Raw genomic sequence first — 17,139 nt, 5'->3', positions numbered from 1 at the left:
AATCCATTTATAATGACCTTGTTTATAACAGTAACTCTATTACACTCATGGGCAGTAGAATAGGTGTGCGATATTTTGGCCAGTTGTCGCTATTTCACTTTCGTTTATCTAGCGTCTTTTCTTTAAAGTCTCTATAAATTTAATGTTTTTCATTTTTTATAAAAGCTTCTCTTATTATACAACAAATATTGTAAAAATCGTGTTTTCAAGCTTTGTGCAAACTTTAGAATTTTTAGAAATATTATTATTATTAGGCCCCTGCCCACTGCGACTAATAGAGATTTATTGTGCAAGGCCTGCTGAGGTACCCTATTTTATAAGACTTTTCAAAAATTTTAGAACATCCTTGGGTTTATTGTTCCATAATTTATATGGAGGCACGCCAATACCACCAAGAGGGCGTAGCCGTTTTTCATTTAAAAAAAAAAAAAAATGTACTTAATTTTCAAGATGATCGTCACAGACCTTATTTCAGGCGATAGTGGCCTGTAAAGTAACCAGTTAGAAGTCTTTAGTTTACGCTGCTGAGTGAAAGTAGCTTATCAAAAACCCCTCTGTCCGGTATTAGGAATTGCTTCGCTTTGCGCTGACTTGCAGCATTTCTCCAGTGTTCAACGAATTTCTTCTCCTCCCACTTCCTGAGATATTCGTTAATGTGACCTCTTGTAAGTCAACAGGAAGACTCAGGACCAGTTAGAGAAATATTTACCCCTTTTCCATTTTTTAGTTAGCTTAGGTTAGCCTGGTTGGCATTAAGGCACGCATAGACCTTTTGGTCCCGATACCAGATGGAGACCGACCTCTATGGCTACTGAAAGTAGGTGGGTTTTTAATAATGCCGCACATACGCACAGAAGGTGTTCTAAAGTTTCCTCAACATCCTCTCTACATTTCCTGCGTTTGTCCGCGCTAGCAATCCCTATTTTGTGAGGGGGTGCGGCTATGCATATTAATAAGCTGGTCCGTCATTTCATTTCCTTCATAATATGTTGAAGTTCTCTAACATTTTGAGAAGGTTCAGCAATACTTTTAAGGTGATTGTTTTACGATATTATCCGATATTGAGGATTTTTTTTAGTACACTACTGTTATAGTAAATTTAATTTTGCGTTGAATGAGCTATATTTGACTGTAATTGAATTAAAATTAATAGAGTTGTGTGAGTTTTAAGATTTTATTTTTTTTTTTGTACTAATTTGGTATGTAGGCATCGAAGCATGAAAATGATAACAAGTGTCATTATAAACACATAATATTTATTGGAGTATTGTGCAGTGCAGCATTGTACGGTATGGTACGGTGCGGTACGGTGCAGTACACCACGGAACTGGTTCCAAACTTAAAAATGCATTGGAAACGGCCCTTTGGAGTTTAGTATGGTACGGTACATTTGTCATTCTCTTCATCAGTTTTGAATACTTCTCTGTGAGAAATTCGATCATCATCATTCTTCTGAAGTCGTCATCAACTAAATTCCATTGTTTAAATCGAGAAGCGAGCGATTCAGATTGTCTTCCCGATAGAAGTAAATCACGAGAAAGATCCTGAAAATCTGAATTTGATACAATGTGTCGTTCTGAAGACTTAGAACCAGACGGAAAGTACTCTTCATCATCAGGTTTATTGTTATCAGTTTGATCATCATCAGCAATGAGTTGAACTTCCTTCAGTTCCTGCAGTTGAGTCAATCATATCGTCCAAGACTACGGGGTTCTTAACAGTTGCAACATCAGCATACTTTATGTGCTTTCGAGCTTTATAATGATGACCATTTACGTCCGTTTTATAAAAATAACAATCATCTGGCTTATGATAGGGCTGATGATGCCACATCATCGGAGAATATTGAGAAATTCGACTTTTCTGGCAACGTTTTGATTTATATCTCTTGAATTTCAATGAAACAAACAATAAAACTTTGACGTTTTAATAAGGTTAAATTATAATAACAAACTTATTTTGTTAATCAATGTACAGTGTGAACTTTGGTACTCCCAAGTGTATTTCTATAAAAAAAAAATGTGCTATAATATGTCAGATATTTTCGTAAGTTCTAACCAGTTCTGTTGTATGCAGTACAATGTACTCTTATGTATACATATATACTCCAATAAATATTACGTGTCTGTAATAACGCATCAAAACACGTCCTTATTCCCATTTAGCGTAAGTTATACCTACATACCAAATTAGTAAAAAAAAACAATTAAAATCTTAAAGCTCACACAATTCTATTAATTTTTATTCAATTACAGTCAAATATAGCTCATTCGACGCAAAATTAAATTTACTATAACAGTAGTGTACTAAAAAAAATCCTCAATATCGGATAATATCGTAAAAATTATGTCAAAGTTGAAAAAATAGAGAAAACATAAAAAAATTCCAAATACTTCCGTCTACAGTCTCGTCAGTTGTCATTTCAGAAAAATTGTCAACACACTGTCAAAAAGGCTTGTTGTTGTTCTTTCGAACTAAAAAAACAAATTCGAAATCGGATCGAAATTGGCGAAGTTAGGAGTGATTCTTCACATCAACCTACTGAAAATCGGTTTTATGGCCATAAAATGAGATTTTGGGGGTGTATTGGAAATTTCTCCTATACCATTTTTCTTAGTTTTACTATACCTACAAGTTGTACTAGGTCTCCATAAAAGTATAAAATCACTGTCGCACAGTGTTATAGATCTATATGCTATCACTAAGGGCAGACTTTTCAATAGTCACTTCAATTTCACAGGCTTAGATATATGGGTAGCCGCCGTACCCGATTGAGTTGACTACCATTCAGAAGTGCGAAGGTTCGAATTTCCATGATGAGACACCAAAAAGACAGAGAAAGTTGTTTCTAATAGTGGTCACCCCACGGCAGACAATGGCAAACCTCCGAGTGTATTTCTGCCATGAAAAAGCTTCTCATATAAAATATCTGCCGTTCGGAGTCGGCTTGAAACTGTAGATCGCTCCATTTGTGGAACAACATCAAGACGCACGCCACAAAGAACAGATGGAGCTCGGCCAAACACCAAAAAAGTGTATATACGCCGATTTTTTATATACAGTCTGTGTCAGAAGAAAATAACCGGTTTTTTTCTTGTAGCTTAAAGATGTATTTCGTTCTGCTTTTTGCTCCGTAATAGTCCTACTCAAGGGCTTCAACGCCAGTGTTAGCTCAGGTTAGTGTCGTTCGAAACTTTCCCCTAAAGGGGCCCGAAAGGGTCGAAATTATCTTACGCCGCGGCTACAAAAGTAATTAAAAAATTAAAAAAGTTTGTTGTGGAATCGGCGGTATGAAGTGTACAAAAATGTTGATGACTTTTCCGACCGCGGCTTGAAGCGAGTGACGAACGACAAAAAGCAGGATAAAGTGATCGTCCCACTTTTTAAGCGGGACCCTTCTTTGTGACTACGCCAAGCACGCACAATTCTTTCTAAAAAGGGCATAAATGTGAGTATCAACACCATCGAACGTCGACTGAAGGAGGCGAACATATCCTACCATCCCGCATCATCAGAACCACTGCTCTCAGAAAAACACATTGAGAAACAACAAAACAAGAAAATGGCGTCACAGTATTGGACTGACCTTCCCACTCCCCAGACGCCAACCCCATTGAAAATATGTGGGGAACTATGAAAACGCATCTTGCCGGAAGGCCAGTCCATGATTTAAAGCAACTCGTGCATCAAGTTCGCAAAATATAGTCCTGTTTGTCGACTAGCTACGCAGAAAAGCTGGTTCAAAGCATGAAGAAGATGCCAGGCAATACTCGCTAACGATTGAGACTATACGGCTTAATGAGTAATTGCCCCTCGTAGTTTTGTACATACTTTCATGTAAAAAATTTTAAATATATATATTTTTTTTACTTCATGAATAATTGTGGTTCCTTTTTACTGACACCGACTGTATATGGTATATACTACGGTTTTATGGCTGGTAGGTCAACTGTCACTAATCTCGCTGTTTTTTCAGATTTTTGTACGTCGGATTTCAATAATATCCTTCAAGTTGATGCTGTTTATATGGATTTTTCCAATGATTTGTATAAAGTCTGCCATTCAACCTTAATCCCGAAACTTATTAGTTTAGGGTTACACACAATTTTTTCTTATTTTTCTATTTTTTAATCGTGAATGTGTAGAGCATATTAAGAAATGTGCCATTTCCTAAGTCAAAGCATTTAATCCCTACCTCATGCAGATCTTGCGGATCCTTACACTTTGAAGTCACCATTCACTTCACTCGTACAATCCAAACTGGACTATGCCGTCTTTACTTGGAAGCCATATCAGCAGTGCCACATCAATAGACTTGAATGCATTCAAAAAAAAATTTCTTCGTTTTGCACTCAGATCTTTGAACTTCACTGATCCGATTCCTTCATACAATGCAAGGTGTGCGTTAGTTAATTTAGGAATCGTTCAAAAATTGAATAAATAAATTTTCACTTTGCTTTGTTTTCGATGTTACTATTGACTCGCCTGTACTCTTAGAGCGCATGCATTTTCACATACATACATCGAAAAAATTGTCTGAGTAAAGATTTATTCGCCTAGAGGTTGCCCCGAAAGCACCTCTGATTATAACATTGAATGAGTTTAATCAGTTTTCGAGTTCTTTGGCTTTTGGCTATCTAAATAAAATTTAAATACTAACGAGATCTGCATATACATATAAAGGTTGGTTAAGTTTGAAGAGCCGGTGTGAATTTTTAACAAAATACAATTTTTTTAAGAAATTATTGTCATTTCTCTTTATTACGATAATATTGGTATGGCTCAATTATGTATGGAACAAAATATTGGCTAAATAGTCGCTGCGGCCTCGGCGGCACACCTCCATCCGATGGTCCAAATTTTCGATGACGCTGAGGCATATTTGAGGTTCTATGCAGTTAATGTGCCGAATTATCTCATCCTTTAGCTCTTGAATTGTTGCTGGCTTATCGACGTACACCTTTTATTTCAAATAACCCCAAAGAAAGAAGTCTAACGGTGTCAAATCACATGATCTTGGCGGCCAATTGACAGCGCCGCGACGTGAGATTATTCAGCCATCAAATTTTTGGCGCAAAAGAGCCATTGTTTCGTTAGCTGTGTGACAAGTGGCACGGTCCTGTTGAAACTACATATCGTCCACATCCATATCTTCCAATTCGGGTCATAAGAAGTTCATTATCATCTCACGATAGCGAACACTATTCACAGTAACTGCCTGACCGGCCTCATTTGGAACAAATACGGCCCAATGATGCCGCCGGCCCATAAACCGCACCAAACAGTCACTCTTGGTGGGTGCATTGGTTTTTCGGCAATCACTCTTGGATTATCATTCGTCCAAATGCGGCAATTCTGCTTATTGACGAATCCACTGAGGTGAAAATTTGCCCCATCACTGAAGATGATTTTCTACGAAAAGTGCGCGATATGCATTTTGTTTTGAACGCCCGTTTTCATAATAAGCCTGAATAACTTTAACGCGTTGCTCGATTGTGTATCTTTCCATGGTTCAAAGTCTGAAATTGAAAAATGTCAAATGAAATGCAGAAAAGAGCTAGACGTAGAGGTGTGGTTCACATTCAACATGGGCCCTTGAAATTTAACCACCCTTTACATATATTTCTTACAACACTGCGGTCTGTAAGAAAAGGTGTGCTTCTAGATCTACTAATTGAATAAATGAAATATGGAAAATTAGCTCTGTCGCCGCCATTTCGCATCTGAATGATAACAAACTTTTTTTTCTGTGGTTTAATATGTTTTTTTAAATAAATAAATTTTTGATTATTAACCGTAAATGCTACATGTTTCGTGTATGTAGAGTTGAGGTAACTCTAAAACTCAACTAACTTCAAAAGTTCTTAATAGCTAGTGGTTTTTGCTATAATTAAACTTTTTCTGTTTTAATAATGAATGTGGCTTATGACTTTATCATTGCGGAACTTTGAGGAATTCCACGTTTATTTTATTCAAATGCTTAAGCAGCTAAGTACATACAAATACATATGTATATGTGTATGTATGTATGTATGGTTGTGGGTGTGCACACAGCCGTCTGGGGATTTTCTTTGCAGGATGTGGCTTGCGGGTGGGATTTAAAATATGCTATGATAAAGCAAGCGCATGAAGAAATTCTAAGAAACCAAAATTAGATTTAAATTTTTTTTGTTTTTCACTTTTGAAACTAACAGAAATTGCCGTTCGCTCTTTTGTGCAGTGTTGAAAATTCAAAGTAATTTTTCAGTTTTTATTTTTTTTTAAATTTCGTTTCATTTCTTACAACTCGTTTCAATTTTAAGTGTTGCTGGACGCAGTACATGTATGTATGTATGCATACAGCTACCGCCGCTAACGTTGACCGTTTAGCTTTATTGGCCACCAGGTTTTAGCATCCTAAACTTGTTATTGTTTATTGTTGTTATTTCACTCTACATACTGTTGCCTAAAGCAACAATCTTATTTGTAGGTATGTTTTTTTTTTTTTACTTCTCATGATCACCGAACAGGTCTACCAGTGAGCGCCTCTCTCGGCGCTCTCTTTCTATCTGTTGTGGATCTTGCAGGTACAATCCAACAACAATAGCCACTAAAACTCCGTTGCGAACGGCTTCGTGCGCTTAGCAGAAGCAACAACAGAAAGAAAAACATTTTAAACAAAAACCAAAAAACTGACAACAACTTGAGCAAGTCTACAATTTGAGGCCGCTTCGCTTCTGACTTCGACACAGAAACTAACACACACACACACTCACTCACAAACGCGATTGCCTGTAAACGGCCGTTAAAACCAAACGTCTTAACTGCGCTGGCGGCGATCACTGAAGCACTTCATACATGCACATATATACATATGTACGTGTACGGGAGTGCATGTGCACATATGCATAAGCATATGTATGTATGTATGCAATTGGCTACCGATCGCCGTCGTCATCCTACCACCAAAAAGGTCAAATTTTAGTAAGCCGTTTTCGCTGTTTTCTACTACATTATTTCTTCCTTTATTTTTGTTTGTTTGTTTTTTTCTTTTTTTTTGTTGATTTTCTTATTGCTTCTTATTCTTCACTTTTGGCTTGAACTGACTTTCACATTTTCCTTTAACGTTTCTCTCCATAGTTTACCTACTTATATTTGTGGACGCTTCGACTTTGCTATTGTAGTATTTATTGTTATTGCTATTATTAAAGTTGAAAGGCATTGAATGTGCTACAACGAATTAGCGACGATCACACCGACCGAAAAGGCGCAAAACATAAAACAAACAATATCAGTGAAGTAACAGTTGTGTATGTGTTTTTCGCGCACTTGTCTTAATAAATCACTTCCGTTTTCGAACGCAGAGTTTTCAATAAAAACCAACGATTTACACCCGCATAACCACGCATAGGCAGTTATGCACGTCTTGAGTTTTTAGTGAAGTAATGAAGTGCAAAATGCGAACGCGTCCAAATTGCAAGTACTTGACCCTTTTATTTTGATTTATTATTATTATAACTTGTTTTTTGTTTTTTTTTAGCCGACCAGCGATCACTCAGCAACTTTGGCTGCTTATCCGACGAACACGTTTCACACAACTGAAACTGAAATCGACTTTCAACTAACTAGCTTTTGGTTTTCTTATAGTAGTCGCTTGACGTCTCTACTAGCCAGACACTCTCACCACCAGCCGCCATGCATTTGTCGGCATTGCCACCAGCAGTAGCGGCAACGCTTACGCCAACATCAACACCACCGGCAGCGTCAATGTTAAATCGATGTGTTTGTTGTGGATATGTATTGTGTGTTGTTGTGGATCGTGTGTGCGCTCTAACGTCTTTTTTCGCACTCGCTCCGATCTGACGCTATTTCACGATAAGCGGATGCATAACGATCATCGTGTTTTTTATTTACGAGCATGCATTGGTAGTGGTGGTGGTGTGGTGATGCCTGTATAACCCAATAAAGCAAATTACTTGGAATAACATAGATTAACGCTATCATTCTCTATTGCGAAGCGAACATTTGTTTGGTGTCAGTGTGCTATCGTTCACCTTTTGTATTCCGCATTTCGAATATAAATTCGAACAGTCGGAAATAGTTGAGGCTATAGCGTAAAAAAATAACATTCCCTATGACGAATAGTAGACAAAATAACGAAAATTAATGTCAAATTCAAACGAAAGCTAGTTTGCTAAACGGGATTAACGACTTAATTCGGCATTATCCCAGGAATTAAGTGCAACTAATGCGGATTGACTAATAGACTTAATTCTCATAATTAAAGCGGATTAGGCGAATTTTCGATACCAACTTTGCCGATAGTTCACAGCTAATATTTATTGTGAATGGAAAATAATGAAACTTTTAAAGAGAAGAAAAAGAAAGACTGGACGCAATGCTAGTTTGCTTTAACACGCTCGAAGTTACATTAATTTGTTTGATGTTTCGGAGCAGTTTGAGAAATTGCAATTTACGATTGTTTTTTTTTTAAATAAACATAGTAATTATTTCTTAGTATAAGTCCAGCTAATACCCGTAATTGTTGCCTGCGGTCCATCTTTTATTGACAAAACTATTCAATAAGCAACTACAGCTGTTCACTAATCCGCTTAACAACCGTCTGTCACACTTCAATTTTAATCCGAATTAACGAATTAACTACGCCAGTAATCCCGATTAATGCTGCCGTCTGTCTGGGCTGTTATATTTGAAATGGAATACAACACCATCTATAACAGCAGCACCAACAATGTCATGACCTACACCATCACCACAAACACCACACAATCAACAATAACTTCCATAGGCATAAAAGCGCCAATAATGAAAACAAGAAAACGCGTATATAAACAATGCAGACGAGTACTGCCAGATATTCAAATGTTAGCTTAAAAAAGATAAAAGCTTTGAAAAAATTCTCTTGTTTTTAATACTTAAATTAATTAATCGTCTGGAGACCTGTCTGGATTCGTCTGACCTTTTGTTCGCAATAGAAACTGAGGCTGGAAGTTGAAGGATTATCGGAACGGTTTGATTATTCTGCGTGACAAGATAATAGAAATTGGAAAACGAACGAGTGAGTTTCATTGTTGATCGCTGATTAAAATAAATAAATTCACGTTCTACATCTACCGAATGGGAACTCAAGACTTTTTAGCAACTTCCGTTTCATCTTTGATGGAACAGATCAGAGCGCTACTGAGCGCAGGTTCTTCTTCAACTACAGGATCGGGCACTCGAAGTGTAACCAACTTCAGACCGCTCGCGCAGTTGAAACACGGGCAACGGCTGTCTGTTAGTTGGCTAAATTACAGTTCAGAGTATATTGTTTACAAGCGCGCGGAAGCATTTAGCCTTGAGTAAAGGCGAAAAAAGGAAATCAGTAATGGATTTCAAACGTAAAAGTGTGAGAATATTTGGCTAGAAAATCACAATCAGTGATTGTTCGTGAGCTCGAGGCGATTGGCCACCAGGAGTCAGCACCCGCCACAGGTAATGGTTTGGGCCGCTGTAACCGATCGTTTTCATCGAACCTGGCGTCAAGGTAAATGTGAAATATTATTGGGAAAGTATTCTTGAGGTTGCTTTGAAGCCGTGGGAAGACAAACATTTCGGTGGCCATGTACTTTTCAACAGGACTCGGCCCTATCTCACAAAGCTCGAGTGAACCAATAATGGCTAAAAAACAACGTTCCGAACTTCATAATGCCCACTCAATGGTTCTCAAATTCATCAGACGCGAATCCGATGGGTCATTTTGGCAACCAAGGTCCGACTAAAAGATTCACCAGTCTCGAAGCGCTGAAAAAAGCCATTGTCCGCGAGTGGGCTAAAATACCTGCAAGTCGCATTTGAGCAGACCATTGGACCGTCTCAAGATCATAGTCAAGGAAAAAGGTGGTCAAATCGAGCAAAACTAAATTGATTCTTAATTTTGTATTATTTTCACCCATTTTTTACTTTGAACTGAATAAAAGTAATTTTCCAAACAAAATTTATGGCCTTTTTAATTGGTTACATTGCGGCCGCCGTAGCCGAATGAGTTGGTGCGTGACTACCATTCGGAATTCACAGAGAGATCGTTGGTTCGAGTCTCGGTGAAACACCAAAATTAAGAAAAATATTTTTCCATGAAAAAGCTGCTCATAAAAATATCTACCGTTCGGAGTCGGCTTGAAACTGTAGGTCCCTCCATTTGTGGAACAACATCAAGACGCACACCCCAAATAGGAGGAGGAGCTCGGCCAAACACCCAAAAAGGGTGTACGCGCCAATTATATATATATATATATAATTGGTTACACTTAGAGTGCCGGACCCTGTATGTACATATAGCTAGTTTGAGAAAGTACTGAGTGGTCACGCAAGTTGTCAAGCAGAGAATGTAGTGACATATCCCGCTATAGCTGCAAAGTGTTAAGGTCGGAATCAATGGTTTTATATCTGTGCAGTGCCATGAGGTCCCTAGGAAACCTCGCTTTTGGTTCCGTTAAGTTCAAGTTCCTGTTATAGCGTACACCTGTACATCTCGGTTCATGTCTCATCTCATAGATCAAGTCTCCATCGTATTCGATGGATCTGAGTTGTTTTCATACTTTCACCGTAGCTTTGCCACTTGGATGCTCAAACTATTATAAACTCATGAACTTTCGCCTTCAATTCAGAGCGCCATTCATTCGCAAGGCAGGTGTCTCGAGGTATCTGGCACTCCTTCGTTCCGGCAGCTTCTACGAAGTCATTGTGGCAGTCTCTCAGCTTTTCCGCAAATCTCCCGCATGATGTACGATGCCGTTTGCTAGTGCACTCATAGCTATGGATTTCTTTTACCGGCTCCAAAGTGCTCCTACATTTGGTTTTTGAGAAAAAATTTCTTTTAATGAACTTACGCAGAACGAGCATATTTCTTATTCCCTTCCGAGCTGGCGAACGTGCAACGGAAGTGTTCTTTCTTACAAGCACGTCTGCTCATTCCTTGAGCTTAACTTTTGCCACTTTAGATTTATTTGTCTGTTGTTTTTTTGCATAACTTCCGCACTGTAAATAAATGATGTTTTTTCTTGTGCGCCTTCTAAGATCATAAAACTTTTCCCCGTAACTGATGGTGGCAAGTCAAGGGAAAACTATCTACGGCCGCTGACTGACAAATCAAATTTATAAGGATTTCCAAGTAGGAAAACTTCGAAAATAACTACTGCCTTCAATTCGTAACTGGCAATGACCATTAAATTGATTTAATCAAATTAACTTCCTGCATTAAATGCCATCCATTTGCCGCGTGCTGCTTTAAAAAATAAAATTGAAAATTACTCAGTTCCCGAGAAGTATTACTTACAAGAGCATTAAAATGTAAAATTGCAATCGAAGTAAATGCAAAGTGCAATAAAAATTCCGCGAGAAGAATAATAAAACTCAACGTCACAATCAGTCGCTCATTCTATGTATTTATGCACATACAGTTATGGCAACTGAAATATGACCGTTGTTGAAAACTCATATTCTTGAATTTTAAATGTTGGAAAAATGAAATTAGTTGTGTTAAAGTTGAAAAAAGTCTATATATCATACTTATATAGCAATAGTTTACTCGTGTGAGTTACGCGAATATTAGGATTCGTTTCCTTTTTTAAATATCTAAAAATCGACAAACATTAACAGAGCCGAAAAGTTCGAAAATGGCTTACTGCTGGCTTCTTCTCAGTCCATGCTTGGCGTCTTATCTTGCAGCGATTTTGTTGGACATCGGTTATGAAAACATGCTGCAACAAAGCCAACGCCTTTTCATCCTTCGTATTCCCATTTAAGTACGTCACCAAATTTCATATCGTCACTCTTCACCGGTTGACCGCTAGCCACCGTCCAAAGTTCTGCATTGACGAGCTTTATAAATCAATTTCTTTCGCCCAACTTGTCAATCTGGTATACGGTGCTCATACTGAGATTATTCTTATCTTTAAATTTACACAATTCACAATACGTTCACAATTTAAATTCCTTACTTTACAGCTCTGGGCCCATAACCTAACAAAGTCGTTTATAATAAAGCTGTGAAGTATCACGTTGTGTTTGATTTTCGGCTCTGCTAATCATATTTACCGCCCAATTTTATTTGAAACCTTACAAAACTTCTTTGAAAACAATATTTGAATTATTGGAGAGATTAATATTTTCTTTTTGGTTGAAAGTTGCTTTAATGCAAACATAAACAACATTAACGTCGGTATTCAGTACGCCGGCTTAGAGGCTTTCAGCGCTGGACTCTCATTTTTAGATCAGTTGCTGTTCAGCAAGTAGTCTCTAGTCTCACACAACAGTATCTACTTATATTTCGTCAGTCAACTTTTAGCAGCTCACAAAATGAAAAATAAAAAGGAAGAGACAGTTGATTTTACGTACAAAAAAAAAAAAAAAATTATAAAATTAAAAAAAAAAAAAAAAATTAGTTAAAATAAAATAAAGTGAAGTTATGTATTTTTTATATAAAATGATTAATGAATAGGAATAAACACAAATTTATTTATCTTATCGAAATGTTTGAAGGAAAATTCTGGCCACTTTATTAAGTACGAAAGAAGCTGGAAAAAAATATTAGTGTGGAGAAAAACAAATCCGTTATTTGCTCGTTAGATGGTTGTAGTGATCGATATCTGGTAAAGTATTGATCAAACATTTAAATTTTATGCTCGTTGTTTAGGTGACATTTCAGATTAAAAATATTCGTTTGCTGGTTTTTCTTTGCTCCATTCAATTGTGAGTTACAGGGTGTTTACAATGGAGCTCAACAAAGAGGAAATTCGGTACATTTAACAGTTGTTGTTTGATAACCATTTATGGTCAGTTTAATCGATCCACTCAAGCGGGTATTCGAGCTATTCTGACTAAAATTAGAACCAAATTTAAATTATTGGACATCAAACCACCAACACGCTTACGTAGAGTGCGAACTGAAGAATATATCGCAGCTGTATCGGCCAGTGTTAAATATGACCATCAATTATCGATTCGTCGCCGTTCGCAGCAATTGGGACTCTGTTACTCAACAACGTGGAAAATTTTGCGAAAGGATTTACATAGGAGTGAAGCCTTTCAAAATACAGCTGGTGCAAGAATTGAAGCCGAACGACCTACCACAACGCAGAATTTTTGGTGAATGGGCTCTTGGGAAGTTGGCCGAATATCCACTTTTTTATCGAAAAATTGTGTTCAGCGACGAAGCTCATTTTTGGATCAATGGGTACGTAAATAAGCAGAATTGTCGATTTTGGAGTGAAGATCAGCCAGAAGAATTGCAAGAGCTACCAATGTATCCAGAAAAGGTCACAGTTTGGTGCGGTTTATGGGCTGGGGTATCATTGGACCGTACTTCTTCAAAGATGCTGCGAATCGTAACGTAACTGTGAATGGTGAGCGCTACCGTGAAATGATATCCAACTTTTTTTGCCCAAAATGCAAGAGCTTGACTTGCATGACATGTGGTTTCAGCAGGACGGTGCCACGTGCCACACAGCACGCGTAACAATGAACTTGTTGAGAGGCGAGTTCGGGGAACATTTTATTTCACGTTCGGGAACTGTCAATTGACCACCCATATCGTGCGATATAACGTCTTTAGATTATTTTTTGTGGGTCTATGTTAAAGCTCATGTCTATTCAGACAAGCCAGCTTCAATTAACGCATTGGAAGACAACATTAAAGCATTTATATGTGAGATATCGGCCGAAACATTGGAAAGAGTATGCCAAAATTGGACTAATCGGGTGGACCATTTGAAGCGCAGTCGCGGTCAACATTTGCTTGAAATAATTTTCAAACATTAAATTATATGGGCTGTACTATCGATTTAAATAAAAACTTCATACATTATTCTATATTTCCTATAGCTCTTAAATAATCACACTTTCCTTTCAAATGGCTCATATCAAAGCAGCATAGGAATGGTAATTCCTTTTTAACAAAAAAAAATAAATATAAATATAACAAAAATATTTATTTTTTGAATAAATAAAAAAGAAATGATTTTGCGTAGTGAAAATATATTTTTTATTTATTTTAACCTTAACGCACTCCATTGCTTGTCTGTTTGCATACTCCAGGTGACTAGTTTACAAGTGTCAAAAATGATTGACGGACGACACCATTTGTGAAAATTATAAATCTTCCGATAGGGTAATTAATTCTGCTTTTGATCTTTTAAATTTATATTTGTAACAATCGATTCACATAAAACTCTTATAAAGCAAAATTATTAAGTTATTATTATTATTTACTATTTCAAGGATTCGACTTTTGTTTAAGTCCTTATATACAACCCTAACCAGAGCACACTATCAACGGACTGCCTCTAGCGATTTTCACCACCAAGTTACTAATAACCAGAACCGTCTCAAGTCACACAAATAGCCTCCATTATAAAATCTGAAGTTTAGTGACTTGAGACCGATACTGAATACCAGCATAAATCTACGAACTCTCGAAAAAGTTAAGTTCTCCATGCGAAAAACAGGTTCTAGTAAATACAACCCTGCTCTTTGCAGCGCTATTAATTTTTAGAACTACGGCTTTTTTCTGCGAAATAGGGCAGCATTTAATAATTTAGATGCACTTCTGAGTTCAGGTCTCCCTCTGTGCCTGCCTGTTGAGTAACTTAGTTCACTCGATATTTTGAACATTTTTTCCTTTTTGGGTATTTAGCCGAGCTCATCCTCCTATTCGTGGCGTGCGTCTTGATGTTTTTCCACACAAGAATGGACCTACAGCTGAAAGCCGACTCCGAACGTCAGAGGATTTTTATGAGGGCCTTTTTTATGGCAGAAATACACTTTTTGGCTTGCCTTCTAAAAATATTAAATAAAACCACGACAAATTTACGATAAGCCACTTCAAACAGTTGCGAATATTTTTCCGGCCAGAAACATGAAATGGGCGATTGAGCCCTTGTTGGAGGTTTTTGCATAGGCTTTGCGTAGGCTTTCAAAATTGATTTCATTCATCGGGGGAAGGTGGCTGAAGACATGCTTGAGCAAGTGAATTCGGACCAAACATTTATCCAGCGCATCATAGCAGGTGATGAGACGTGGGTGTATGAGATTGATATGCAAACCAGTCAACAGGCGGCTGAATGACGCATTTTCTTTGACTATCGTGGTGTTGTGCACTCGGAATTTGTTCCAAATGGTTATACGGAAAAGAAAGAATAGTATTTGGAATTTATGCGACGTTTGAGAGAGAATGTGTGTAGGAAACGGCCCAACTTGTGGAAAGAAACCCATGGATCTTGCACCATGATAACACACCGTCCCACAGGCTCATATTGTGAACACTTTTTTGACCAAAAATTCGACAAATCACCGTAATCATCGAACTATTACCGTATTCACCGAATTTAGCCTTATCGAACAATTACGGGTACTTTTTTGAGGGAATGTATTTATACATTTAGTGACAGTTTGAAGTAGAAAAGAAAGAAGAAAAGTCTAGGCCACTGTGGCCTCTTACAGTTCTAGGAATCGGAGGATTGGAAACATAATTGCTCTAGACATCCCTAACCAGAAAATATCATGATTTCGTAAGCTTCACTGCGAAATAGAGAAATACATTTTCTCGAGCAACGATGGGGAGCCAATCACCCCACTTATCAAAACGATAGTGATGGAGCGAATAGTCTTTTACTACCTAGTAGAGGTTAATGAACAAGCACCGACTTGTATAGGTTAGATAGGTACATAAGTACGGTGGCTGTGGGGCTCAATTTTTTTTCCTGTCATGAGCAGGAATACCGTCTGCGACGACACGATTGAGAATTTTGGCCAATAGCTTCACGCAAACAATGCATAACACTCAGATAAAATTGTTTGCCTAAATAAGGGAATTCAAATATAATATTAAGACGCTATGTTAGGGACGAGAAGGGTTGAACCATTTTTTAAAACAGTTTAGTTATTATTGAAAATTTATAGTCTTATTCATAAAACTTAAAATGTACTTCAAATAATTTTTACATGCTTTTGTTTTTAATTTGTTGAGTATTTTTAATATCTCGTACTTTTTACTAATTTATATAGTAATAGTATAAGAAAAATGTTATACAAATATTTTTAAAGTGACATTTCAGTAAACGAATAACTTCACAAATAACCAGCAAACTTTTAGTACTTTTAGAAATAGTCAGTAAGATATCTTTAAAAAAGAGGACAATGAAAAAGTAATGAACTAACGAGGAATTGTGCAGCTAAAATCTTAAGGTTTAATGAGCGAAAAGAAGTGTATGCGTTTTGTGTTGACTTTTAAGCCGCCTTTGAAAAAGTTCCTGAAAACTGCTAATATACAAATTATACGCAATGAGAATTTCCACAAAATGTGTTAACTTTATTGAGAAAATATATCAGAAATCTAGAGCAATCATTCGGTCAGGCAATAATATAATATATTCCAACAATTCGAGACAACTTCTGTAGTTAAGCCAGGTTGTCTATTGTTTCCTTTTCGCCTTATAACGGGTGATCAATTTAGAGATATCGGTTTTAAATTGAAATTGAAGCAATGAAAATTCAAATTGATTGGGCAATCTTTATTATTTTTGTATAGAACCATTCATGACAGGCTTCAATTTCCGGTATCAAAAAGTCGTTTATCATGGCGTGATAGTGTTCCCCATTCACTCTTACATTGACACCAGCATCGTCTTTCTTGCTCTTCAGCCCAAATTGCCGTTTCTTGTTGTAGCCATTAAGCCAAAAATGGGCCTCGTCACCATACACCATAAGTTGGCTTGAGAGCGCGATAAATAAAGAACGTAGATATTTGTAAGACAATTGCACGATAAGTAAATGTTGTTGGAGCGTAAGTCTTTCCATGATGAAATGTCACTAAATACTGAAAAAAATTATGTATTTGGTTTGACAGTAGTCACGCGTCAAAAGTCAAAAGAACCCCATTGGAAAAAGTACCTCCAATCAGATTACCCTTTATAAGTAGCATACCTGTATTAGCCAATAAGAATCAGTGGTGACAAGTAGCGAGTAGGTGAGCAGAAACGCCACTGAGCAATAGTGGAAAACGGCAATAAAGAGTAACTCGATTTGAGCATCGAAGGCGAGCGGTAAACTTTGCATATTTCAAAACGGCTATAAATCAGTGGCCAGCAGCTGTACATAAGTATG

General features: G+C 37.2%; 1 protein-coding gene across 2 annotated transcripts in view; it reads right to left on the bottom strand.

The window, feature by feature from the left end:
• The window catches only part of LOC128855501 (uncharacterized), a 198,863-nt gene that overhangs the window by 72,329 nt on the left and 109,395 nt on the right, over window positions 1-17,139 (bottom strand). The window contains exon 1 of one of the 2 annotated variants that reach the window (XM_054090456.1): window positions 7,129-7,829. The exons of the other annotated variant lie outside the window; for it this stretch is intronic. Within the exon in view, the coding sequence (XP_053946431.1) occupies window positions 7,129-7,201 (73 nt within the window). The 5' untranslated portion in view covers window positions 7,202-7,829. Of the gene's footprint in view, window positions 1-7,128; window positions 7,830-17,139 lie in introns of those variants that run through there. 2 annotated transcript variants of the gene reach the window in all.

The sequence above is a fragment of the Anastrepha ludens genome, chromosome 2 (genome assembly GCF_028408465.1).
Source record: "Anastrepha ludens isolate Willacy chromosome 2, idAnaLude1.1, whole genome shotgun sequence".
In the NCBI taxonomy this organism is placed as follows: Eukaryota; Metazoa; Arthropoda; class Insecta; order Diptera; family Tephritidae; genus Anastrepha; species Anastrepha ludens.
Note: the sequence above shows the minus strand (reverse complement) of the source record. Positions and strands in the feature narration are given on the sequence as shown.